This window comes from Mustela lutreola, chromosome 13 (assembly GCF_030435805.1).
Source record: "Mustela lutreola isolate mMusLut2 chromosome 13, mMusLut2.pri, whole genome shotgun sequence".
In the NCBI taxonomy this organism is placed as follows: domain Eukaryota; kingdom Metazoa; phylum Chordata; class Mammalia; order Carnivora; family Mustelidae; genus Mustela; species Mustela lutreola.
The window spans coordinates 53,012,911-53,036,665 of record NC_081302.1 but is presented as its reverse complement, the minus strand read 5'-3'; the positions used below and the strand labels follow the sequence as shown (position 1 = coordinate 53,036,665).

At 36.7% G+C, this 23,755-nt stretch overlaps 1 protein-coding gene across 4 annotated transcripts in view; it reads left to right on the top strand.

Annotated features, from left to right (window-relative positions):
- Window positions 1-23,755, top strand: part of ELF1 (E74 like ETS transcription factor 1) — a 107,959-nt gene that overhangs the window by 77,795 nt on the left and 6,409 nt on the right. For all 4 annotated transcript variants that reach the window (XM_059144595.1, XM_059144594.1, XM_059144593.1 and 1 more), the window contains 6 exons: window positions 5,881-6,061; window positions 11,944-12,051; window positions 13,593-13,760; window positions 19,066-19,149; window positions 20,075-20,267; window positions 21,598-22,047. In XM_059144595.1, the coding sequence (XP_059000578.1) occupies window positions 5,881-6,061; window positions 11,944-12,051; window positions 13,593-13,760; window positions 19,066-19,149; window positions 20,075-20,267; window positions 21,598-22,047 (1,184 nt within the window). The remainder of the gene's footprint in view (window positions 1-5,880; window positions 6,062-11,943; window positions 12,052-13,592; window positions 13,761-19,065; window positions 19,150-20,074; window positions 20,268-21,597; window positions 22,048-23,755) is intronic.

The window sequence follows — 23,755 nt, the reverse complement described above, 5'->3', positions numbered from 1 at the left end:
CCCAAAGATCGTGGGAAGAGGGATGCCCCACCCCACCCTCTCTGTTGCCTTGTCTTGTGGCAAAGTGATAGTGGAAATACTTGAAAATGTGCTCATTTTGCACCTATCTTTAAAAAAAAAAAAAGAGTGTCTGCGTGGGGAAGTGTTTGAAGACTGTTTTAAACTGGTCTTTCTCTTAGGAAAACATTTTTTTTTTTTTTTTAAAGATTTTATTTATTTACTTGAGAGAGAAACAGTGAGAGAGAGCATGAACGAGGAGAAGGTCAGAGAGAGAAGCAGACTCCCCATGGAGCTGGGAGTCCGATGCGGGACTCGATCCCGGGACTCCAGGATCATGACCTGAGCCGAAGGCAGTCGTCCAACCAACTGAGCCACCCAGGCGTCCCTTAGGAAAACATTTGATAGCTATTTCATTTTAGTCTGTTTCCGAGGGAATCTTGGCAGGATGTTTCACAACAACCATGTTACCAGATTGAGCTCTGGTGTCAGGGAACTTGGTAAACAACTTATTTGCAAGTTCTTTTGGGTTTTTTTGTTTGTTTGTTTTTTATGACCAAAGACTTGTTAAATATAGTTGAAATAATGACCCATACTTTCTTGAATATCCTCTTAGGGCCATGGATTGTGGCATACTGAGGAAAAAAGCAAGCCTAGAGAGGGTAGCAACATACATTGCTATTTATAGATTGGTCACTTTCCTTCTCTTTTGAACTTGGTGGCATTGCCACCTATGTCATCAACCACAACAAATGGCAACTATATAGTTGACGGTGTTGAAATTTGGGGAACTCTTTCCTGCTAGAACTTGATTTTTAGTATAGCTGCTAAAATAAGAAAAAAAAATTAAAGTTTTGCCTTCAACACATGTGTTAAATTTACCTGAAATTAATAAAAAGGAAAACCGTTATGTACTTTTCTCTCTGGAGTTGTTAAGACCCTCTGTAAACTTACACAATACTTGTAAGCTTATCACTACAGTTTAATTGGCTTATAGAAACTGAAGCTTTGAAAACTCTGGTCTTTGACAGATTGTAATCCCAAGAAGTCTTCCATCTCTCTTCCCACCCATCATTTTGGGATTTATTTTGTTTCTTTTACAAAAACAACTGGGAAAATGGTCTGCAAGTGCCAAAAGATGTCATAATAAAGTAACTTTGTTTTTTTTGGATTACTAGTATTTCAGACATTGGCGTGAATCAAGTTAACTCAGTTAAGGAAATGTAGTTGTGAATTTTGTAATTCTTTAGAGTAGTGTTTCTAAACCCTGCTTGCATGTTAGAACCACCCAGGGAACTTTAATAACATGCCCTGGTCATATCCCCAGATATTCTGACTTATTTGATCCCATGTAGGGTCAAGTATTGATATTTTTAGGTGTTTCCCAGTATATAGTCAGCATTGATAACCATCGGTAGAGTTAACTGGGGTTCCCTGATTCAGCTAAAAAAAAGATCCTGAAGAGATGATTATTTAAACAAAGAAAGGTTTTAGAGATAATTGGAGTTTTTTTGTTTTTTGTTTTTATTTTTTTAAGTAACCGACCAAATGAAACATAGTATTTTTGTTAGGATATCAACCAAGTGTCAACTCTTTCATTTCATAAAAGGTAACAGATCTGAGGTGGATAAGATTTGGTGGTCTTCAACAAAGATACTTAAAGAATAATATCTAGCTTCAATTTAGAAATAGTTACAAGAATATATCATCTTAATTGCCACAAGCTTGCAAAGTTGTTTGGGTAGAGGGAGCCAACCATCAAATGATAGACTTAAAGCTAAATTAAATTGGATGCTGTTGTGGATTGAATTGCTCTCTGCATCCCCCCAAATTCATGTGTTGAAATGCTAGCGTCTAATATCTCAAAATGTGACTTTATTTGGAGACAGGGTTGCTACAGATGTAATTAGTTAAGGTGAGGTTATACTGGAGTAGCAGTAATCCAATTGGATTGGCCCCTAATCCAATATGATCAGAGTCCTTTTGAGAAGAGAAAATTTGGACCCAGATACATACAGGGGAGAGCATCGTGTGAACATGAAGACTGTCATTTATAAGCCAAGGAGAGAGGCCTGGAACAGATCTCTCCCTTAGAGCCCTCCGAAGGAACAACCCTGCCAACACCTCAATTTCAGATTTCCAGCCTCTAGAACGGAAAGACAACAAATTCCTGTTGTTTTGAGCTGCCCAATCCATGGTATTTTGTTACAGCTGCTCTAATGAACTAATACAGGTCCTAGTATTTTATTAATTTTTATAAGGTAAATCTAGGAAAATTTAACATTTGAAATTTTGCCATGTTTTCATTTAAAAGGTTAGGAACCATTTCTTGGTCAGGAATTTTAGACTATGTGGTTATAAAAGTTTTAGGTTCCTAGTAACTCACACTTGAGCCAGTTAGTTGCTAGTCAATCAGTATAAAAGGCAGGAATTTATCACTAGCCTAGACCAGGAGCAGAGTTTCTGGAGTGTGTATTTTCCTTCCATTTATGTTAAGAGAGGGGGTGATTCTTTCCATACCTGAAAGGGGTTTCCTAGATGTATTTTCTATATACAGATTTTAGAGTTGGTCTCTTTGTTGTATGATTTAATAGCACCCTGGAGAAGTTGGAAATGAACAGCTTTGAATATACATCTCCATTTCCGTGGAATAGAGAATAATCCGTGCTTTTTGTGAAAGGAGTGAGTACCTTAGAGAAAGACAGCATGGCTAAGTTGGGAGTGATCCTGGGAAGTCCCATGGCCAAGTTCATAATAGACTTAAACACAACACAGCTCCTTACCTTTTCTGGTTTTTTTAAACAGAGCCAAGTAAGGGGTTATAGCTTAGTGGTAGAGCATTTGGCTGCAGAGCCAAGTTAATATGCCAGTAAAGCAAATATGGCACCATGTTCACTGCTGACCATAACAGCTTGCAGGCAAAGAACATAGACTTTGGAGTCCATTTCAGTTAAGGTTCTACCACTTACGAGTGACATGACTTGTGGCAAATTATTTCCCTTCCCCTTGAGCTTGTGTTTTCCCATGCAGAAGACAGACAACCCAGTGTATCTCCCTTATAGGATCTTGAGATGATTAAATAAGGTAGTAATTCATATAAAGCAATGAGCAGTGCAAGTTAGGTGCTAGTAGATGTTAGTCAATAGCTCTAGCAGAGGTAATAGGTTAGGTGGCCCCGGTGCATGCTACCCGCCTCCCCCATTTAGTCCATAGAATAAATCTCTTCTATAGCAACATTATATCCTTAGGTTTAACATCCATGCCTTAAGACATTTTAACAAAACAAAACCTGAAAATGCCCTAAGGATCAGCTAATGCTCTTCTTTCATTTAAAGTGAGGAAGATGGGGGATCCTGTTAAGTCGGTTAAGTGTCTACCTTTCGCTCAGGTCATGATTCCAGGGTCCTGGGATCGAGTCCCACATCCAGCTCCCTGCTCACCAGGGAGTCTGCTCTCTCTCCCGCTGTGTTCTCTCTCTTTCTCAAATAAATAGATAAAATCTTTATAAATAAGTAAATAAAGTTAGGAAAATGACAGTAGGATTAGAGAATACCCTAGGACTCATGGTTCACAATCTTTTTTTTTTTTTAATTTTTAAAAATTTTTTTATAAACTTATAATGTATAATTAGCTTCAGGAGCACAAGTCTGTGAATCACCAGGTTTACATACTTCACAGCACTCACCATAGCACATACCCTCCCCAATGTCCATAACCCCACCACCCTCTCCCTACTCCCCTACCCACCCACCCACCCCACCCCACCCCCTGCTCCCCTTAGTTTGTTTTGTGACATTAAGAGTCTCTTCTGGTTTGTCTCCCTCCCGATCCCATCTTGTTCCATTTATTCTTTTCCTACACCTCAAACCCCACACATTGCATCTCCACTTCCTCATATCAGGGAGATCATATGATAGTTGTCTTTCTCTGACACAGTCTTTCTTTTTTACATGTTGCTATCTTCTAAATCATAGAACCATGTGTCTCTTTTCATTCTAAAGCTTTTTTGCTTCAAAAAAAACTAAATTTCCTGCTCTACGGTTGCACTCAACATTTTTCTTAAACAGTTTAAAAGTTACTAAAATATTTGAAGTGAAATTAAAAGTATTATTTAGGGTAAATTGAAGTAGGCTTCATTATATATAGACTGTCTCCGTTAAGGAACAAAGAAACTGGTAGCAGGTGTTGTCTCTGGGGAGGGGCACTTTTGGAGAGACAGCATTGATTACTGTTAAAACAGCATGTTCCTGGGACCTTTAAATTCTGGAGAGTACAGTAACCATTTCTTCCAGTTCACTTATTGGCAAGTAGAATTGAACAAGGAAGAAAGTAGTAACAAATATCTGTAGTTATTTGAGACTTGAGAACTATGTGGATTTAAATAAAATTTTGGAGATACCCCTTTTAATACCCATACTCTTAACACTCACTGCCCCCAGTTTCAGGAGCCAAATAGATTTGGTTTCATTTGGGTGAGGACTGCCCCTGGGAATTGCTTTGACATGCCTCTGTCTCTGACTTCGTGGGTGACCTTGGGCAGATGTCTTAATCTAATTCTTCCTCTGCCAATGGATGGAGGGGATAAGCCCTATTTTTACCTGGTACATAGAGTTGTTGCAGCATAAAAATGAAATCATGTGAAAATTAAGTCATTTTCTGGGCTCAGCCTCCTTAGAGGAGGAGGCTTAACCTTGAGCTAACCTTGAGCTTAACCTTGAGTTTTTACAAGAGAAGTAGTGTTTCAACAAGCCATGGGTTCATGCTAGGTAGGATTGCATGTGTAGCATTCGCCTCTTAAAGAAGAGAAAAGGAAAGCCCAGTGACTATGCTTTGCTTTGGCCATTTTATAGACTTCCTCTTGTGTGTGTGTGTGTGTGTGTGTGTGTGTGTGTGTGTGTGTTTTACAGCACACTGTGTGAACCTCCTACTTTCTGTTTTAAAACTTACAATTTGGAGAGTCAGTTATTTCTCACTTCCTCTTTTCTGAAATAGGAAGAAACATTTTGAAACAAAATGATCCGAATATGTTCTAGGGTTATTAACTATAAATTTCAGAGCATAGCATTCTTGAAGGCATAGATAGTATGTTTAGCACCTGTGATATCTTAATGTTTAGTTGAAGTAGTTAAATTTTTAGAATAGAAGTAACATTTATTCAAGATTCAATTGTATCAAGATTATCTCAAGATTTAGTTGTTAAATCACTTACAGTTGATATGCACTTGCTTAAAACAAATACTTCTAAAATAAACAAACAAAAGAAGAAGTAGTATTTAATCTCAGTGTGTAGTGCTACAAACATTTAATTGTACTCTGTATATAAGGTAATATTCATGTATTTAGAAGGTATACACTGAATTATTTAGGGTTAAAGGAGGAGTGTCTGCTGCTATCAAATCAGAAAAAATAGAAATAATAATATAGAAGGATAGTGATAGACATGATTAAAAATTTCACGATCTTCTGACTAAATAGAAAATCAAAGTTGATTTTCCCATTTGAGTTAAAAGCTAGGGTTAGACACAACCTGTGTGCTAATGACAACATAATATTTATTAAACTTCTGTGTTTTTTCCCTGTCAAACTTTTGTTGAGATTTTATTTAATTGTACATTCCATCTGTATGCCACTTTTTATGAATTAATGATATCAGAGGTTTTTTTATTTAATGTGCCTTAAAAATATGCTTTTATAGGATTTTCCAATGAAAACTTGGTTGTTAAGACCCAAGATTGATAATAAATCTGGAGCCCAGAAGGAGTGTCAAGATTTAAGTAACTGATGATAGAAAAACTTACGTGATGTCCAATATAAAATATTTTTTGGTTGTATTTAACAAAAACAAACACCTTGTTAATCCTTTTTCTCCCTCACTTCTGCCAGCTTGGTGACCCAGCTATTTTTCCTGCTGTAATTGTGGAACATGTTCCTGGTGCTGACATTCTCAATGGTTACGCGGGTCTAGCCTGTGTGGAAGAGCCCAATGACATGATTACTGAGAGCTCCCTGGATGTCGCTGAAGAAGAGATCATAGATGATGAGGACGATGACATCACGCTTACAGGTGTGTGTGCCTCTAGCACTTTATCTAGGCATAGTTTGGGGCAGTTTCCTTGCCCTGTGTTTTTTGGGGTGTAAGAAGTCCCTAACTTGGTGTCAAGTTAACTCCATTACCTACAGAGGCTGGAGCAGGGAGAAGGAAACCCTGTTTTCTTCCGCATCTATCTGTGTTTCCTCCCCTTCCTTCTTTCCTAGATATATTGAGATGAATGTGACAGACTACAGGTCTGTGAGAAAGACCAGACCAACTGAACTTCTCAGGTAGTCACTGAATGCTGCTTCTATGCCAAGCTCTGTATTCTTGATAACAATGAGAAGCTGTTCGTAGGGAAAAAGATAGGAATGTTCTTCTTTTCCTGCTGTCACGGGAAGCAAAATAGGAGACCATGACCCAAATGTAGGATCAAGTACTAGGGTTTAAAGAAGATTTCTCTTCCAGTTCAGTCAGAACTAGTAGCATATTTGAAACATGAAAAGTTCATAGTGTAAGTGTGAGGTAGTGGTAATGCTGTTTTCATCCCTTTTAGAATTTGGTACACACATTTGTATTTTTATACACTTACATTTATTTATCTGGGCCAGAAGAGGTAGAGGCGTTTAAGAAAATGAATTATTGGAAGCAAAGGTTATTTGAATATTTATTTTTTTTTAATTTGAGAGAGCAAACAAAAGAGAGCAGGAACAGGGGTTAGAGGGAGAAGCAGGCACCCCCCACTGAGCAGGGAGCCTGACATGGGGCTTGATCCCAGGGATCCTTGGGATCACTACCCAAGCTGAAGGCAAATGCTTAACCAACTGAGCCACTTAGGTGCCCCTGAATATTTATTCTTAAATGTAAAAAGAGAATAGGAAATTAACCTTAGTCACAGTGTTATTAACTAACCCTACACTTTGTTTGCCAACCATTTCAAACTAATGACCTTTTTCTGTTTCAGTATCCTATCTATAATATTACATTTAGTTATTTCTTCTTAGTCTCTTCCAGTCTATAACAGTTCCTCTGTCTTTCTTTGTCTCTCAGTAACCTTGACACTTTTGAGGAGTGCTGGTCAAACATTGTAGTACGGAGGGTATGTGCTATGGTGAGTGCTGTGAAGTGTGTAAACCTGGCGAATCACAGACCTGTACCCCTGGGGCTAATAATACATTATATGTTTATAAAAAAAAAAAATTAAAAACAAAACAAAACAACAACAACAAAAACATTGTGGTATGTCCCTCAATTTTATTTGTGTGATGTTTTCTCATGATTGTACTGTGATAATGCATTTTGAGCAAGAATACCACCAAATGGCATTGTCTTCTTAGGGCATCATATTAACATAGTAGATTTTATTTTTTTAAGGCTGATTTTTAAAAGTTCATTATCTCATTTAATTCTCACAACAGAAAAAGAAAAAAATTAGGTTAAATGAAATGACTTGCTTAAGATCACACACCAAGTGGCTGAGTCTCCACTGATAACATTGACAGACAACTCTTAGTTTCTATATTGTTCTCTGTTTTTTTACAAATTATGTTCTCCTATATTCACATTTTTGTTCAGAGGAACCCAATGAAAGCTTTTTTGATAAATCTAGACTTATCAGATTTTTCCCTACCAGTTAGGGAATTACATTACTCAGGTTGAGAGGTTTCCATTCATTACTGACAGTGAGTTCCATGTTTTATGTAACAGAATGATCATCTCTGTGCATATATCTGTTGTGTAGCTCTTGGGTTTTTTGTGGTATATTCTGTTGTAACTTTCTGATACCTTAGCGTAAGGCTACACTGTCTCTGTAGATTGGAAATGGGGGTCTCCAGTGAAGGGGTATTTATTCCTGGTTTTAGTCATCAGGGTGGTCTGATGACTAAAGAGAAGAAATTGAAACTACGGAAGCAGATCTTAGATCTTTAGAAGAAAGAATTATTTCTTTCTTCTAGTGTTTCCATTCTCTTGGGCTTGGACTTGAAGATAGCTGACGGCAAAATACAGACAGGCTCCTTCCTTCCTAGAGAATAGAACTGGTACTGAAGGGGTCAAGGAAACAAGCCATATCTTGAAAACCAGATTTGCTATTTGCATATTTCTTCTCCCTCCCCTTTCTTATTTTCCAACCTGAGCCTTTATTTATCTCTTCCATCCTTGTTTGAGCAATGACATAAGAAAACAAAGAACCCTTGGAGCCCTCCTAAATTCAGAGTAAGAGGGTAGAATGTTGTGCTTTTCAGAAACTACAGGGGGGAAAAAAGGGAAAGAAGAATTTATAAACTACATTTGAGTCTTAGGTAGCACTTTAGATGATATTAAGGAATTGTTAATATTCTTAGGTATGACAGAAACATACCATACATATGCTAAAATATTTAGAGATGAAATAGATTCCTTCAAAATAATCTGGGGAGTGGGTGTGGGGGTGTGTGTGAGGAGACCTTGGGGGCAGTAATTGGAGTAGGAATGAAAGATGATCAACCTTGTGTTGATAATAGTTAATGCTGAGAGTGGATATGTGAGAATTCATTATACTATGTTCCATAATTTTGATTTTTGTTTGAAATTTTCAATAATAAAAAGATTGATCTATTTTTTTGGATTTGAGGCTTATATTAGACTGTAGGTATCATTGGTGTACCCTGATTTCAAATTTTCCTGGTCATCACAATATTTTTATTTTTATCATCTTGGCCTCCTATCAAGTTTGTTATATATTTGAACCTATAAAATAAATGTATAATGGTAAAATGCCACTTTTATCTGTTTATATGCTAGAGTTCCACATAAGGTTTCCTTTGGAAAAAGGTTATGGTGTTAACAATTTTTGAAAATCATTTAGCCATGAGTTCTTTTGTATGTGGAGATTCTCCATCCATTGCCAGTCTTTGAAGATCTAAAAATAAAATTATTAGCAGAGATGGTACAAATGCTATTTTCTCAAACAGAAGGTAACCATGATGACCATATTCATTAGTAAATCTTCTCTTTTAAATACTACTATTATGTGTCTCTTCCTATGTATTTGTTTTTATAAGTTCAAACACAATTTTTAGTAATTTATAATACCAAATGTATTTAATAAATTATTCCCTAAGTTATTATTGTGTCAATGCTTTCTGGCCTTGGTATAAATAGATTTTAACCAGTTGCTAGATCACAGCTAATCTGTTCCAGAGAAGTTTTAAAGTACGTGTATGAAGAGCTCGTGGGGTTTATTATTGCCGGAAGAAATTTTTGTCATCCATTTATTGAAAGGCTGACATTTTCTTTGTTTTTAAAAGCTAGATGCACTTTTTTGGGTTTTCTTTCCTGTTTCTTGTGGGACCTACCCATTTATTTTGCTTTTCTCAATCTAAGCACTGAAGCTGAATGGAATAAACAAAGTTTACAAACTAACATTGATACTAAACATGTTTAACTTTCCTCATGTTTTGAAATACAAAAGGTGACATGATTTCTATATGTAGCTGGAGAATGATTTATGCTGTATAGTAAGTTAAAAAGGCAAGGGTTAGGTAGCATAAATAGTGTATTAGGAAAAAGTAATAAAAAATAGTGTAATACTATTTTTACACTATAGTATTACACTATACTATATTAGTGTAATATAGTGTAATACAGTTAGTATAGTGTAATACACTATACTATAGTGTAATACTATAGTGTAAAAAGAAAAAATAGTGTAATAGGAAAAAGAATATAAGTGATATGTCTTTGCTTATATTTTTTTAAAAAAAGAAAGATAAATCTCAAAACTAATGAAAATGGTTTCTAACAGGAAAGAGGAAGGGACGGGGATAAAAAAGTAGATTTCCTAAATGTACTTAGTTTGGAGGTGCCTAGGCGGCTCAGTTGGTTAAGCCTCTGCCTTTGACTCAGGTCAGGATCTCAGGGTCCGGGATCGAGTCCTGCATCGGGCTCTCTGCTTGGCAGGGAGCCTGCTTCCCTTCCTCTCTCTCTTCTCTGCCTGCCTCTTTGCCTACTGTGATCTCTGTCAAATAAATAAATTAAATCTTTTTAAAAAATTGTACTTAGTTTTGTTATTTTTACTTTGGAAACCTGTAAACATTTAACATAATTATAAAACAACACTAAGTCCAAAGGAGGAAAAATTAGCAATCTAAAAATCGAAGCACACTAAAACAACTGAAACTAATTTCATTATTGAGGTGTGGCATAATCATATAGAGAAGAATTACTTAAAGTGGTTTTTTTTGGTGTGGGGATACTCAGATATCTCAGTCAGTTAACTGTCTGCCTTCGGCTTGGGTCATGATCCTTGCATCCTGGACTCAAGCCCCGCATCAGGCTCCCTGCTCACTGGGGTCTGCTTCTTCCTCTGTGCTCTCTCAGTCTGTCTGTCTGTCTCTCTCTCGCACCCTCTCTCTCAAGTAAATAAAATCTTTAAAAAAAAATTAAAGTGATTGCTAAGCAGATTTAATTTATTAATATGTTTATTTAGGGAGAATGTGAGCTGGGAGGGGCAAAGGATGGGAGGGGTGTAGCAGGAGAGAATCTTAAGCAGGCTCCACCAACATGGAGTCCACCGTGGGGCTCCATCTCACAACCCTGAGATCATGACCTGAGCTAAAATCAGGGGTCAGACTGAGCCACACAGGCATCCCTAAAGTTATTTTTTAAGGCTGTGTATTTCCTAACAAGAAATAGCCTAAAAAGCAAAAAAATTTAAAAAGCTGCTAAGGGATCTTAAATTGTTCTCAGTAATTGCAGCTTGTGTGAGTGTGTGTATATGAGATAGATGTTAGGGTAAAATCAAATAAGTAATGAAGTTAATGTCACAAGGAGCCAAGATTTATAGAGTAAGATTAGATCTGCAAATGTTAAATTGCAAAGTTAAATAACAATTTTATAATTCTCTATAAATTCTAGGTAAATACATGGTAAAAATATATAATTCTAGAAATAAATTCTTAACACTAAATTTGAATTGAAAATATTAGTATGAACTCATGATCTATTTTCTTCTTTAAAAAAACAAAGAAAATATTTTTTAGCCAAATATGGGACAACTTAAGCATTAATAAGGACAGTAACTCATGGATTGAAGTATATATAATATGTTTATGTTTTAACTTATTTTTTTTTTAAATCTCATTTATTTTAGAGTGAGAATGGGGGGAGGGGCAGAGGGAGAGAGAAATTCAAGCAGACTCTGCTCTGAGCACAGAGCCCAACGTGGGGCTCAGTCTCAAGACCCTGAAATTATGACCTGCGCCAAAACCAAGTTGGATGTTGGGGCACCTGGGTGGCTCAGTCATTAAGCCTCTACCCTCGGCTCAGGTCATGATCCCAAAGTCCTGGGATCGAGCCCCACATTGGGATCCCTACTCAGAAGGAAGCCTGCCCCTCTCTCTCCTACTCCTCCTGCTTGTGTCCCCTCTATTGCTGTGTCTCTCTCTATCAAATAAATAAAATCTTTAAAGAAAAAAAAAGAGTTGGATGTTTAACTGACTAAGCCACCAAGGTGCCTCTCCCCCTTTTTTAAAAAATATTTATGTATTTTACAGAGAGAGAGAGAGAATATGAGCAGGGGGAGGGGCAGAAAGAGAGGAGAGGAAGAGAAGCAGTAAAAAATGAAAAATAGTGGGGAGCCTGAGTATCTCAATCAGTTAAGCATTAGCACTCTTGATCTTAGCTCAGGTCTTGATCTCAGGGTCATGAGGTCAAGCCCTGTGTTGGACTCTGTGCTGGGGGGCCTACCTAGAGCCTACTAGGAAAAAAGAAATAGAGAAATATTTAATAGTCATATTCAATCTAGATTTTCTCTGTTGATACAAAGTATATATATAAATCCAAGTATTAAGTGATGTTCAAGAGATCAAAACCTGTGTGTTTTCAAGCAACAGAGGTCTTGTAGCTAACTCGTGTTTTCTTCAAATGTATTGTAGTTGAAGCATCCTGTCCTAACGGGGATGAAACGATCGAAACTATCGAGGCTGCTGAGGCACTACTCAATATGGATTCTCCTGGCCCAATGCTGGATGAAAAACGAATAAGTGAGTGGTCATGTGCCATGATTGTTCATATTAATGTACTTGGAAAAGTTACTCTTGCCATCATCCTCTCTTAAATGGCAAATACCAAGAGACCAGAGAGCATGTTTCATATGTTTTGTGTCCCAAACACATTTTAAGAAACAATACTAGTTGAGGGACGCCCAGGTGGCTCAGTTGGTTAAGCAGCTGCCTTCAGCTTGGGTCATAATCCCAGGGTCTTGGGATCAAGTCCCAAAATCAGGCTCCTTGCTTGGCAGAGAGCCTGCTTCTCCTCTCCCTCTGCCTGCTACTCCCCCTGCTTGTACTCTCTCTCTCTGATAAATAAGTAAATAAAAACTTTAAGAAAAAATACTAGTTGAGACACCTTTGCTAAAGTATTCAGTTAAACAAGACTTCTTTTTTTTTTTAATTGAAGAAGGAGACCTTTAGGAATAAAAACAAATTATTTAGTTGTCAAATAGCAGATTAGGCAGAATTTATTCTCATAACCTCATTGGTGAAAGTATTAGAGCATTATGGCCCAAACTATTATAATTTAATGATCTGTATGAGTATTCATCAGTGAATAGGCAAAATTCATTGAAAAAATTTCTAACACCTCATAGCAGAAAACTCCTTGCCACGTTATTGATCTGCTTTTAAGTCCATGTTTCCTTTGGGCTTTTTGTAAATTAATTACTACTAAATGAATTTAAGATGTGGTGAGTATTTTCTATATGCACAGCAGTGCATTAAGCAATAATGTGATATACAAATGAACAGATAACTGTTTTTTTCCTCTCAAGTTTACAGATTAATTTTGAAGGTAGTTGTTTATGTAAAAGCCAAAAATAAAGGCCATGGGAGGGATTGCAAAGTATTCTGGAGAACTTTGGAAGAACTCTGGAAGAACTCTGAGACTTTCAGAGACAGGCTTTATAGAAGGAATGTTTTAACCTGAGCTATAAAAGACAAATAAGCTTTTAGTGGTTAGAGGAGATAAAGAGAATGGATTGAGCCAGGGAGACAGACCTGTAAATAAAAGTGAAATGTTTGAGATAAAAATGGTTTGGTATAGCTGAAGTATAAGGTTTGTGGTAGATATGAGATGAGAGTAGGAAGGTAGGTTTGATCTAGATTGCGTGAGCTTCAGATGGCAGGCTATGGAGTTTGGCTTATTCTTACCATCTTTTTCCTCTGTAAACTATGCAAAAGGTCAGTTTTATTTTTCTAGTAATTTTAGGGTATAACGTTTTGTATAGAAGAATTACTTGGTCAAATCAGACGGGTATCAGAGAATAACTTCAGCAGCAATGAGAGAAGAATGGAGAAGAGAAATAAGATAAATTGGTAATAGGAAGTCAAGAAAGAAGGGCATTGAATTAGTCCTGTCAAGCCTGTCTGACTTAGGGTGCCTAATTTCAGACAGAGGAAATAAAAAGGAAATAGATTTCAAGATTTTATTTCTACTTTAATCCTCAGAGAAACAAGAAATTATCTGATGAAATTAGTTTATTTATAATACAAGTTTGATTATAATTAGTTGATTTTGTTTCCATTAGATAATAACATATTTAGTTCGTCTGAAGATGACATTGTTGTTGCTCCAGTCACCCATGTATCCGTCACATTAGATGGGATTCCTGAAGTGATGGAGACTCAGCAGGTTCAAGAGACATACGCAAACTCACCAGGAGCATCATCACCAGAACAACCTAAAAGGAAGAAAGGTGGGTGGTTAATTTGTTTAGAGCAAACAGTCCAATTTTGATGTGGAATCTAAACATAATTTTTTATACAAGGGTATTTCTACACCAATTAAAACTTACATAAGAAAAAATGAGGGTACAAAGCACAATTTAAAAGGTATTTATCTTCACATTAGATTCATTAAAGAATCAGTTTATTTGGTGTATCCTGCAGAAATGGGGTTTTCCAACTTTTTAAAGCCTCAGTCTTTTACCTAAATCCTTTTGCCCAGACTCAGAACGAGCTTGGGTAAGGGCACTTAGTTTCTAGCTTCCTTCCACAGGACATAATTTGAAAACCACTGGCTTAGATTCCAATATAAGAGTCCAGTGGGAAAAATAATAAGTTGGAAATCAGTAGGTAAGTGATTAAAGAGGAAAATACTAGGTTTTAATTAGATTTAAATTTCAAAGGGAATTTTTCACTCTTCACTCTTTAGGACCATATCTGCATTCTAAAGTCTGACCTTCTTTCCATTTCATTGCCTTCTGATTCTCCTCCAGTTTGTGTAATATTTTGAATTTAGTATCTTGCTTAATCACCAACCACCCAGTAACCTAACTTCAGATGAAAGTAAGGGAAAGTCCAGGAGCGCAAAGTAAGAGGAAAATGAAAACAGAGTGAGCCAAGGCTGCCGCATCTCTGAAGGGCTGAGATGGGTACGCCAATCTGATTGTCCATGCAGAGGCCGAGGCTTGTGTCTTGGTCCAGTGCAAGATGAGATTACCAGAGACTTTAGCCTGTCATCAGGATCCTTGAAAGGCTCTCCCCTCCTGGTAAAAACAGTCTACCCATTGGCACAGAAAGGTGTCATGGAAGTTTATATTTCTCAGCTGGGCCTCTGAGTGGAAAAATTCTTTCTGTGAGAAATCATAATCTTATGCTTATTTTAATCCAGGTTTATGATTAGATTTTAAATGATCACTGACTTCAGAAATTCCCAGCCAAGTAATTAACATAAGGGTGACCCCAGACTGGCAATAACATTGGGGTACTAGGCAGAAGCTCTTATAGAAAACTGTTCTGGCAAGTCATACATTTAAACCCAGGCTGACAGGATTTCCTCAAACAAAGCCCTGTAGAAGGTGAGCTCACATTGCAATGTTACAGAATACAAAAGATAGAGAATCCCTGAATGAGGAGCAGAAGACATAGAAGATTCTAGCATTCTCTAAGAACTTCAGATAATAGAATTATCAAATAGAAACTTTGAGTAACTATGACTACAATTATTAAGGCAAAAGAAGGAAAAACAAGGTCAAAGAATGAGACTATTACAAAATACCAGATACAACTTCCTCTTCTGGACAAGATGGAATAACAGAACCTGATTTGGCAACGATTTGGGGTTATGGCAACAAAAACCAAAAATTAGTGGGACTACATTAAACTAAAAGTCTTCTGCTTAGGAAAAGAAACTATCAGCATAATGAAAAGGCCACCTACAGAACGGGAGAATATATTTGTAAGCTGTATATCTGATAAGGGGTTAATGTCCAAAATACATAAGGAACTCCTACAACTCAATAGCAAAAAAACCAAACCACCTGATTAAAAAATGGGCAGAGAACCTGAAAAGACATTTCTCTAACAAAGACCTACAGATGGCCAACAGGTACCTGAAAAGATATGCTCAACATCACTACTTGTCAGGAAAATGCAAATCAAAACCACAGTAAGCTATCCCCTCACACCTGTCACAATAGCTATCATCAAAAAGGCAGGAGATAAGTGTTTGCAAGGATGTGGAAAAAAGGAACCCTTGTGCACTATTGGTGGGAATGTAAATTGGTACAGCCACTATGGAAAACAGTATGGAGTTTCCTCAAAATATTAAAACTACAAACACCATATGATCTAGCAGTCTTACTCCTGGCTACATATCCAGAAGAAATCAAAATAAGATATTGAGGAGATGCGTGCACTCTCATGTTCATTGCAGCATTAAAAAAACATAGGTGGACCTTGAGGGCATTATGTTAAGTCAGATAAGAGAAAGGCAAATATTGTGTGCTATCATTTACATGTAGAATCTGAAATAACCAAGCTCATAGAGGCAGAGAGAGATGGTGATTGCTGGGGATGTAAGGAAATGGGGAGATGTCAGTCAACGGGTACAAACTTCCAGTTATAAAATGAGTAAGTTCTGGGGATCTGATATACGGGATGGTAACTTTGGTTAATGTACTGTATTATATACTTGAAAGTTGCTAAGAAAGTAGATCCTATATGTTCACACCCAAAAAACCAAGTAGTTATTATGTGAGATGATGGTATGTTAACTAACCCTACTGTGGTAATCATTTTACATCATAGAAGTATATCAAATCATCATATTGTACACCTTAAAAATACACAATTATATGTCATCATATCTCAATAATGCTGGAAAAAAATTTTAATAAAGAAACCCCCAGAACTTGGATTTACCCTCCTATTAAAACAACTAAAAATACAGACAACGATGTATGAAACAGTGCCTTTAAAGACATCAGTCAACAAAAACCAGTGATCCCTGAGAAACAGTAAACAAATGAGGTGAGCCCTATGATGACCCCAACTTACTGCATGGAGATTTTTTTTTTTACAAACAGTTTGGCAGTTTCTTAAAACATTTAATACATACTTAACATGTGACCCAGCCATTCTTCTACTCAGTATTTACCCAAAAGAGATGAAGTTACACATTTATAGAAAAACATCTGCATGAATGAATGTTCTTAGCAGTTTTATTTGTAGTTGCCCAAAACTTGAAACAGCCTAAATGCCTATCAACTGCTGTCTGGATAAACCGCTTTGTGGTGTATCTATGCAAGTAAATAGCACTCAGCAATAAAATAGAATGTACTATTGATACATACAACAAAAACAATGAATCTCAGCATAATTATGCTAAAGGAATTACTTACACACCATATATATATGTATCTCTTCATCTAAAGTGGTGGGAACTGCAAACTAACCTCTAATGACAAAATCTGTGAGTAACTGACTACCTTTGGGGTGGGCAGAGTGGGACGGGTATAAGGATTACAGAGGGGTACAAAGTACTTTTGGGGGTGAAGAGTGTATTCACTGTTTTGAACATAGTGATGGTTCCACAGGTCAATACTTACGTTGGAAGATACCAAACTATAGATTTTCAACATAAGCAATTTCATTTTATGTCTGTCATACTTCAGTAAAGCTATTTTTAAAGTGAAGGACTAACATTCTAGTTAGGAAGACGGATGTGAAAGGAACCCAATAGAACACATAATATATGGGTTAAACAGAAGATTAGTCATTGTTTAAAAGATAATTTATGAGCTCTAATATAGATCTGATATAGAATAAAAAGTATGAAAGAGTTTGAGATGTGAGGATTGAATGAAAAGGTCTACATATTTAATCAAAGCTTCAGAGAGAGAGAATATGTAGAGTGAGAAAGAGACCATATTCCAAGATAATGATTGAGGGTTCTCCAAAGTGACATAAATCTCAGCATGGTGAATCCTGAGTAGCATAACTGTCAAAGAAATCCAGTCCTAAATACATTATAGTAAAAATGCAAAACACCACCCTTCCAGCCCCCTCCAAAAACAAACAAACAAACAAAGAAAATACCAGGGAAAAGCTACATTACTTGAAGAGGATTGATTTTTAGATTGGCAGCTTAGAAGCTCCCAGTAGAGAGGCTGGAAGTGTTGAGTATCTTCAAAGTATTGAGAAGAACTAACTGTCACCCAAAAATCCTATACCCAGTTCACGTAGAACTCAAATGAAGCTATGCCACCTTGACTGGTAAGGAAGATGATGGAAAGAATGGATATTGGGTAGGTTTACCAACTGTCTCTGTCTTGACTAAAATTAGTGGTGAAAACAGAGGGAAGAAGAAAATGCTATCTATCAGAAAAAGTTGGTAAATAGAAGGCGTAAAATAAGATGGTAGGAGGGATGAAGCTAACTGAAGTCTTTGCTCCTAATATTTGTTATAATTGACACAGTCACCCAGAAGTATCTGCCTCATGAATGGTTCTCTGCAGATGTCTGTAGTGATGGAAATGGAGATACCTGGCTGATTAGGTTCTATATTTACGCATTAAGAGGGGCCTGAAGAGTGATCTTTTTGATCCACTTCTCGCTGATTCTTATTCACCCTAACTTCAGAAGGGTTTTCCTGTTTGGTTTGGGGATGTGTTGTTACTAACCTTGTGATTTTTAGCTCTGGAATTCTGTTCTGCTAAGTTATTGCCTTACATTATCCTAACCCAGAATTCACTCTTGTGATCTGGACCAGATAGACTCTGCCTCAGGAATGTTAGGGTAAAGGGGCACTTGGCTGGCTCAGGCAGTACAACATGAGACTGTTGATCTTGGGCCTTGACTTTGAGCACTGAATTCGGTGGAGAGATTACTTAATTTAAAAAAAAAGAAAAAGAAAAAAAATTGCTGGGATAAAATACACTAAGGTATCTGTTTATAATCTTCATTGTTTTTCAGGTACAGAATGTTAGTCTGTCCAGATAGCATGATCATCTTAATATAAATCCCAGGCAACATTGCCACCAAGTTGTGCTTCTAGATAAATGGCCAGAAGAAGATCACAAAGCTTTAGAATAGTTGGCTGACCCAAACTAAGTCTGAACACACTACAGTTAGCGTTGTCAAAGTGGAGTTAGAGATTGAATGGCACGTAACTATAATGTTTTGCTGTGAATTAAAAGAAGTATAGAAAAATGAGAGGTTTCAAAATACAGGGGAAAATAAAAGTTGACTATGTAGTTCACCAGAATTTTGCCTCATGCATTTTTTGTATCTCTAGAATGTTGGAAAGTTTCCAGTATTTAAGAACTACCTATATGCAGATGAGAGAAAAGCTGAAAAGTGACTTTTCCTATGCGTATATAACCAACAAACAGAAACCTGCATGGCTTATTTTTTGAGCCTAAGTCTTATCAACATCAAGAATATTTCCCCCAATTTTAAGGAAGCCATGTCAGTTTTGTTACCTCAAAATGTTTCAAACTTAACCTCATTTTTATAGCTGATGAGCTGATGTGTCATTTCCTACATAAAATCGTTTGTGATCTTACCTGTACTAATGATAAATTTTCACTGAAGTTCTTTTCCTTTTGAGTAAACAGCATTTTAGGAAACCAGTATGTGTACCATTGTGTACCTATGTAAAGTACTTGGCATTTGAAATTTAGGATAAATGACCAAATAGCATTTATAAACAGCTAAATTGTCCATTTTATCTCATTTTTGATGGCAAATCCTTACACAGAGCTGTTCTGTTTTCAGGGAGAAAAACAAAACCCCCACGACCAGATTCCCCGGCCACTACGCCAAACATATATGTGAAGAAGAAAAACAAAGATGGTAAGGGTAAGTACAATAATTCCCTTACAATACTTACAGGTCAAATAACAGTTAGATTGCTTTAAAACACCTGCATATCATAAGTAAAATCAACCAGCTCTCTTGACTTATTGAAGTGGATCTTCTTGCTGCCAGATGCTTATAAGGTATAGTTGGGGGATGCCTGAGTGGCTCAGTCAGTTAAGCATCTGATCAGATCATAATCCCAGGGTCCTGGGATTGAGTCCCGTGTTGGGCTCTGTGCTCGGTGGGGAGCCTGTTTGTTCCTCTGCCTCTGGCTGCAGCTCCCCCTGCTTGTGTTCTCTCTATCTCTCTGACAAATAAATAAATAATTTTTTTTTTTTTTAAAGGTAGAGATTGTACTTTCTATAAATAGAGACTGGTAATAATGGAGCCCAAGAAATCCATTTAATAGATTTTCCCTACATACCTGTCAAAATAATCTGTCCTTTAATATTGAGCCTTTTGAAAGAGTTCAACCAGGTTAGCTTTTCAATTCATAGACACTTTATAAGATTGTTTTGGAGTTCTGCTATTTTCATAATTGCTGCCCAAATTTGAAGAAGATTGTTAAAGCCAATCCACTGGCTCTGATACAAAGAGAACAATTGTTGAAAGGTTTTGTACAGCACTTCTTCAGTGGTTCTTTTATGTGATGGCTCTTAAAGAGGTAGGAAAAAAGTCATCTCAAAGTGCTTTCTTCTTAAGTCATCATAAATCTGATTGTGCCAATATTGATCCATCCAGACATCTGATGTGGAACTAATAAAAAGACCTATATTAGACCTTAAAAATTATCACCAGTGCTAACCAAGTTGCATAATATTTTTCTATGATTATACAGGGAACTTATAAAACTTTTAGTTGTGTTTACTTTTGCTCTTTTCCAGTAAAATTTTGGTCAGTTAAACAGAAATTGCTTTTGTTTCAGGAAACACAATTTATCTCTGGGAGTTTTTACTGGCACTGCTCCAGGACAAAGCTACTTGTCCTAAATATATCAAATGGACCCAGCGAGAAAAAGGCATTTTTAAACTGGTAGATTCCAAAGCCGTATCCAGGTTGTGGGGGAAGTACAAAAACAAACCCGACATGAATTACGAGACCATGGGAAGAGCTCTCAGGTACGTGAAGTTTTTTGTCGTTTATTGTGTTAAGAATATTGTTTCCTATATACTAAAAAGCTAGTAACTTCTAAAAAGGTAGAAGATTACAAAAATGTTGAATTTTATTATTGAAGAGCTAAAGCCATGCTACTTATAGAAATCAGTTTGTATTTAAATTGAAATCCTATTCTGATCTGGGAAAATGTTTTTCTTAAAAAAAAATCTTCTTGTAAAGGGATTAGAAAACGTGAACTCTCATCAGAAATTATAAATTAAGCATGGGGCTCATATGATTTGAGCCCTTAAACTTGAATTCAGCACAAAATTGAGTAGCGGTAATCAGGTACTTAAAAAGAGGGTGCATTTTTTAAACGTAAATATCAGGTGTGATCTGTATTATATTGGAATAAATGCTTCAAGAATAATATTAGACATTTTGAACATTTTGAACTAGGTAGGTTATCATTTTATTCCGAAGCTCACTTTTAGTGTGTTTTTCTGTGATCGGGTTATCTATTCTTAAAGATATGCATTTGTTTGAGAAAGAGTTATTAGATACCCTTCTTAAACCAGAACTATTTAGTGACAGTTTGTGTGTATTTGTTCCTTTTTTTTTTTTTTTAAAGATTTTATTTATTTATTCAACAGAGATTACAAGTAGGCAGAGAGGCAGGCAGAGAGAGAGGAGGAAGCAGGCTCCCTGCTGAGCAGAGAGCCCAATGCGGGACTCAATCCCAGGACCCTGAGATCATGACCTGAGCCGAAGGCAGCAGCTTAACCCACTGAGCCACCCAGGCACCTCTGTATTTGTTTCTTTAACTCACACTTTTTAGATTCTTGATCTAATTAAAATCAACGACAAAATTTGAATCACTTCTGTTTGTATGTCATTAAATTTTATATGGAAAACTGAATTAGATTCACCGAATCAGATTTAAACTGGTAGGGACATTATAATAAACGACGGAAGGGAAATAAACTCTTGAGGTTTGTAGTAGATTTTATTATTCCGGCAAATTGGAAAAAGGGGAGACAAAGGAAGAATAGTGAATGACTAGGATAATCCATGTATTCTATCAACAATCGCCTCATCAGAATTGGTTTTAGGTTTAGTTGATAATAAGGATTTTTCTTTATCTGTGAGTATGTGTGTTTTACATTTATACAGAAAAAAAGTTCAATTATACTATCTTATAAAAAATAACTGTGCTTCATTTTGAAATTGTTCTCCCACTTGTTTCCAACTTAAAACCTTTGTTTATGATTAAGGAACTTTACTTTTGTTGAACATAATTTTAATTTATGTTTAACCAAATAAAGTATTGTTAAAATTGTCTGCTTTGAATAGGTACTATTACCAAAGGGGTATCCTAGCGAAAGTAGAAGGTCAACGCTTGGTGTATCAATTTAAGGAGATGCCGAAAGATCTTATTTATATAGACGATGAGGACCCAGGTTCCAGCATCGAGTCTGCGGATCCATCACTGTCTTCAGCAGCCACTTCAAGTAGGAACCAAACAAGCAGATCGAGAGTATCCTCAAGTCCGGGGATAAAGGGAGGAGCCACTACAGTTCTCAAACCAGGGAATCCTAAAGCTACAAAACCCAAAGATCCTGTGGAAGTTGCGCAGCCGTCAGAAGTCCTGAGGACAGTGCAGCCCACAGCATCTCCGTACCCCACCCAGCTCTTCCGGACTATTCATGTCGTCCAGCCAGTACAGGCTGTCCCAGAAGGAGAAGCAAGCACCACCAGTAGTGTGCAGGACGAAACGTTAAATTCCTCTGTTCAGAGTATTAGGTGAGAAAACTAAAGTTACCGATGCATATGTTTACGTGATGTTTCTGACCAGAGTCGTCATTTGTTGATGACTCTGGGTTGGGATTCAGAAATGAAAATAAAAATTATATTGATTTTTAAAGCTAGAAGCCTTGTCCAGCAGATTGGTTTCAGCAGCTGTGTGTATTACATCAGCCCTCTAATTGTATCATTGATTTCTTATTTTTAAACTTTGTCATTACGTGCTGCTATCCTATCCATTTAAATCTTGTCTGCTATATCTCTGAATAATTCGATAGATCCCTACAAGAAGGGATCCACATATTAGAAAATCCAGAGAATGGTTTCAGATCCTTTTTTTTCAAAGTCAGAAGCTATAAAAATTCTACATAAACGGACATACCATGACGTGTATTGTAGTGAGTTCCAGGAAATAACATTATTTTTTGGGAGGATTCTGTCATGGAACAGTTCTAAAGTTTAAAGAGGTAGGGAGGGCCAAGAATCTAAGGTCCACTTTTTCAAGCTTTTAGAGTGGCAGAAATCGGAAGAATAGTTTTTTAGCAATCAGATCAAATTTGCCTCCTAGCCCCAGGAAAGATAGGAAAAACAAATTGACCAAAGAAAACCTCATCAGCTTTAGACTGGTCCTCTGCAGAATTTGGGACTGGTCCCACTGCTATGGGATGGGGGAAAGGAGGAGGGCAGAAAATTAGATGGACATTTGCAGTATTTTTTTCCTTCTACTATCATGAATTTCCAGAATATGAATTATAATAAAATATAGGAGTCCTTCCAAATCCAATAAAAATGATTCTTTGAATACTTCAGTCTCACAATCTTACGTTCAAATATGCCAAAATATAAATGCCGGCATTTTGTTCAGTTGATTTTGAAGTAAGAGACAGTACCCGGAATCAAGACAGAGTTAGATATTCCTGTCTTCCTTGTATGGTCCATTTAAACTTTTGGCATCATGAAAATTGACTTGCAAGGAGTGTAAAAATTACATTTTCCCCATTTTAACTGGACAGGAATGATTATCTTAAACTGTTATTAAAGGAGTACTTATTTTTCTATTTGCCTTTTAATGTTTCATTTTCAATTATTGGTTATGTGTGATGACCCAGTATCCATTTGGTGTGATTCCTCTCATTGGTTGGTGTGATTCCTCTCGTTGGTTTCTAGGCTCTTTGTCATCATATCACTGTGTTTGTGTTGATAGGAAACAGTACATGGCCACAGCTATTCAGAAGGGATCCCCTTCATAGAGTGATTCGTTATTTTTAAGCATCTGTAATCAGCTTGCTTTTTATACCTTGAGGATAAAATAAATGCCTGCCCCCCCATCAAAAAAATCCCACATAACTGTAGCTCTGAAAGGTGTTAAATTGTAATACTGAATTGGATGCAGTGTTACTCTGAATGTCAATTTCTGAATGATACTCAGTGCCAGATATTAAAACACTATAATACACTCCCTATCCATGATTTTCAAACTCTTTTGGGGTACTTTCCAGAATTTTCATGTCCAAGGTCCCGGATTATTCTGGATTATTCTATGGATTCCCTGCCTGCTTCCTGCTTCTACTGTTTTTTCTCTTCAGTTCAACCTATGCAAGACCCTTTGCTCTGTTACTTTCTTGCAGCTTTTGTTAGATCTGTGTTGCACACAAAGCGCAGTCAAATTTCTGGAGGATCAGCTACCAGCTCTCACTCTCTGCTCGGA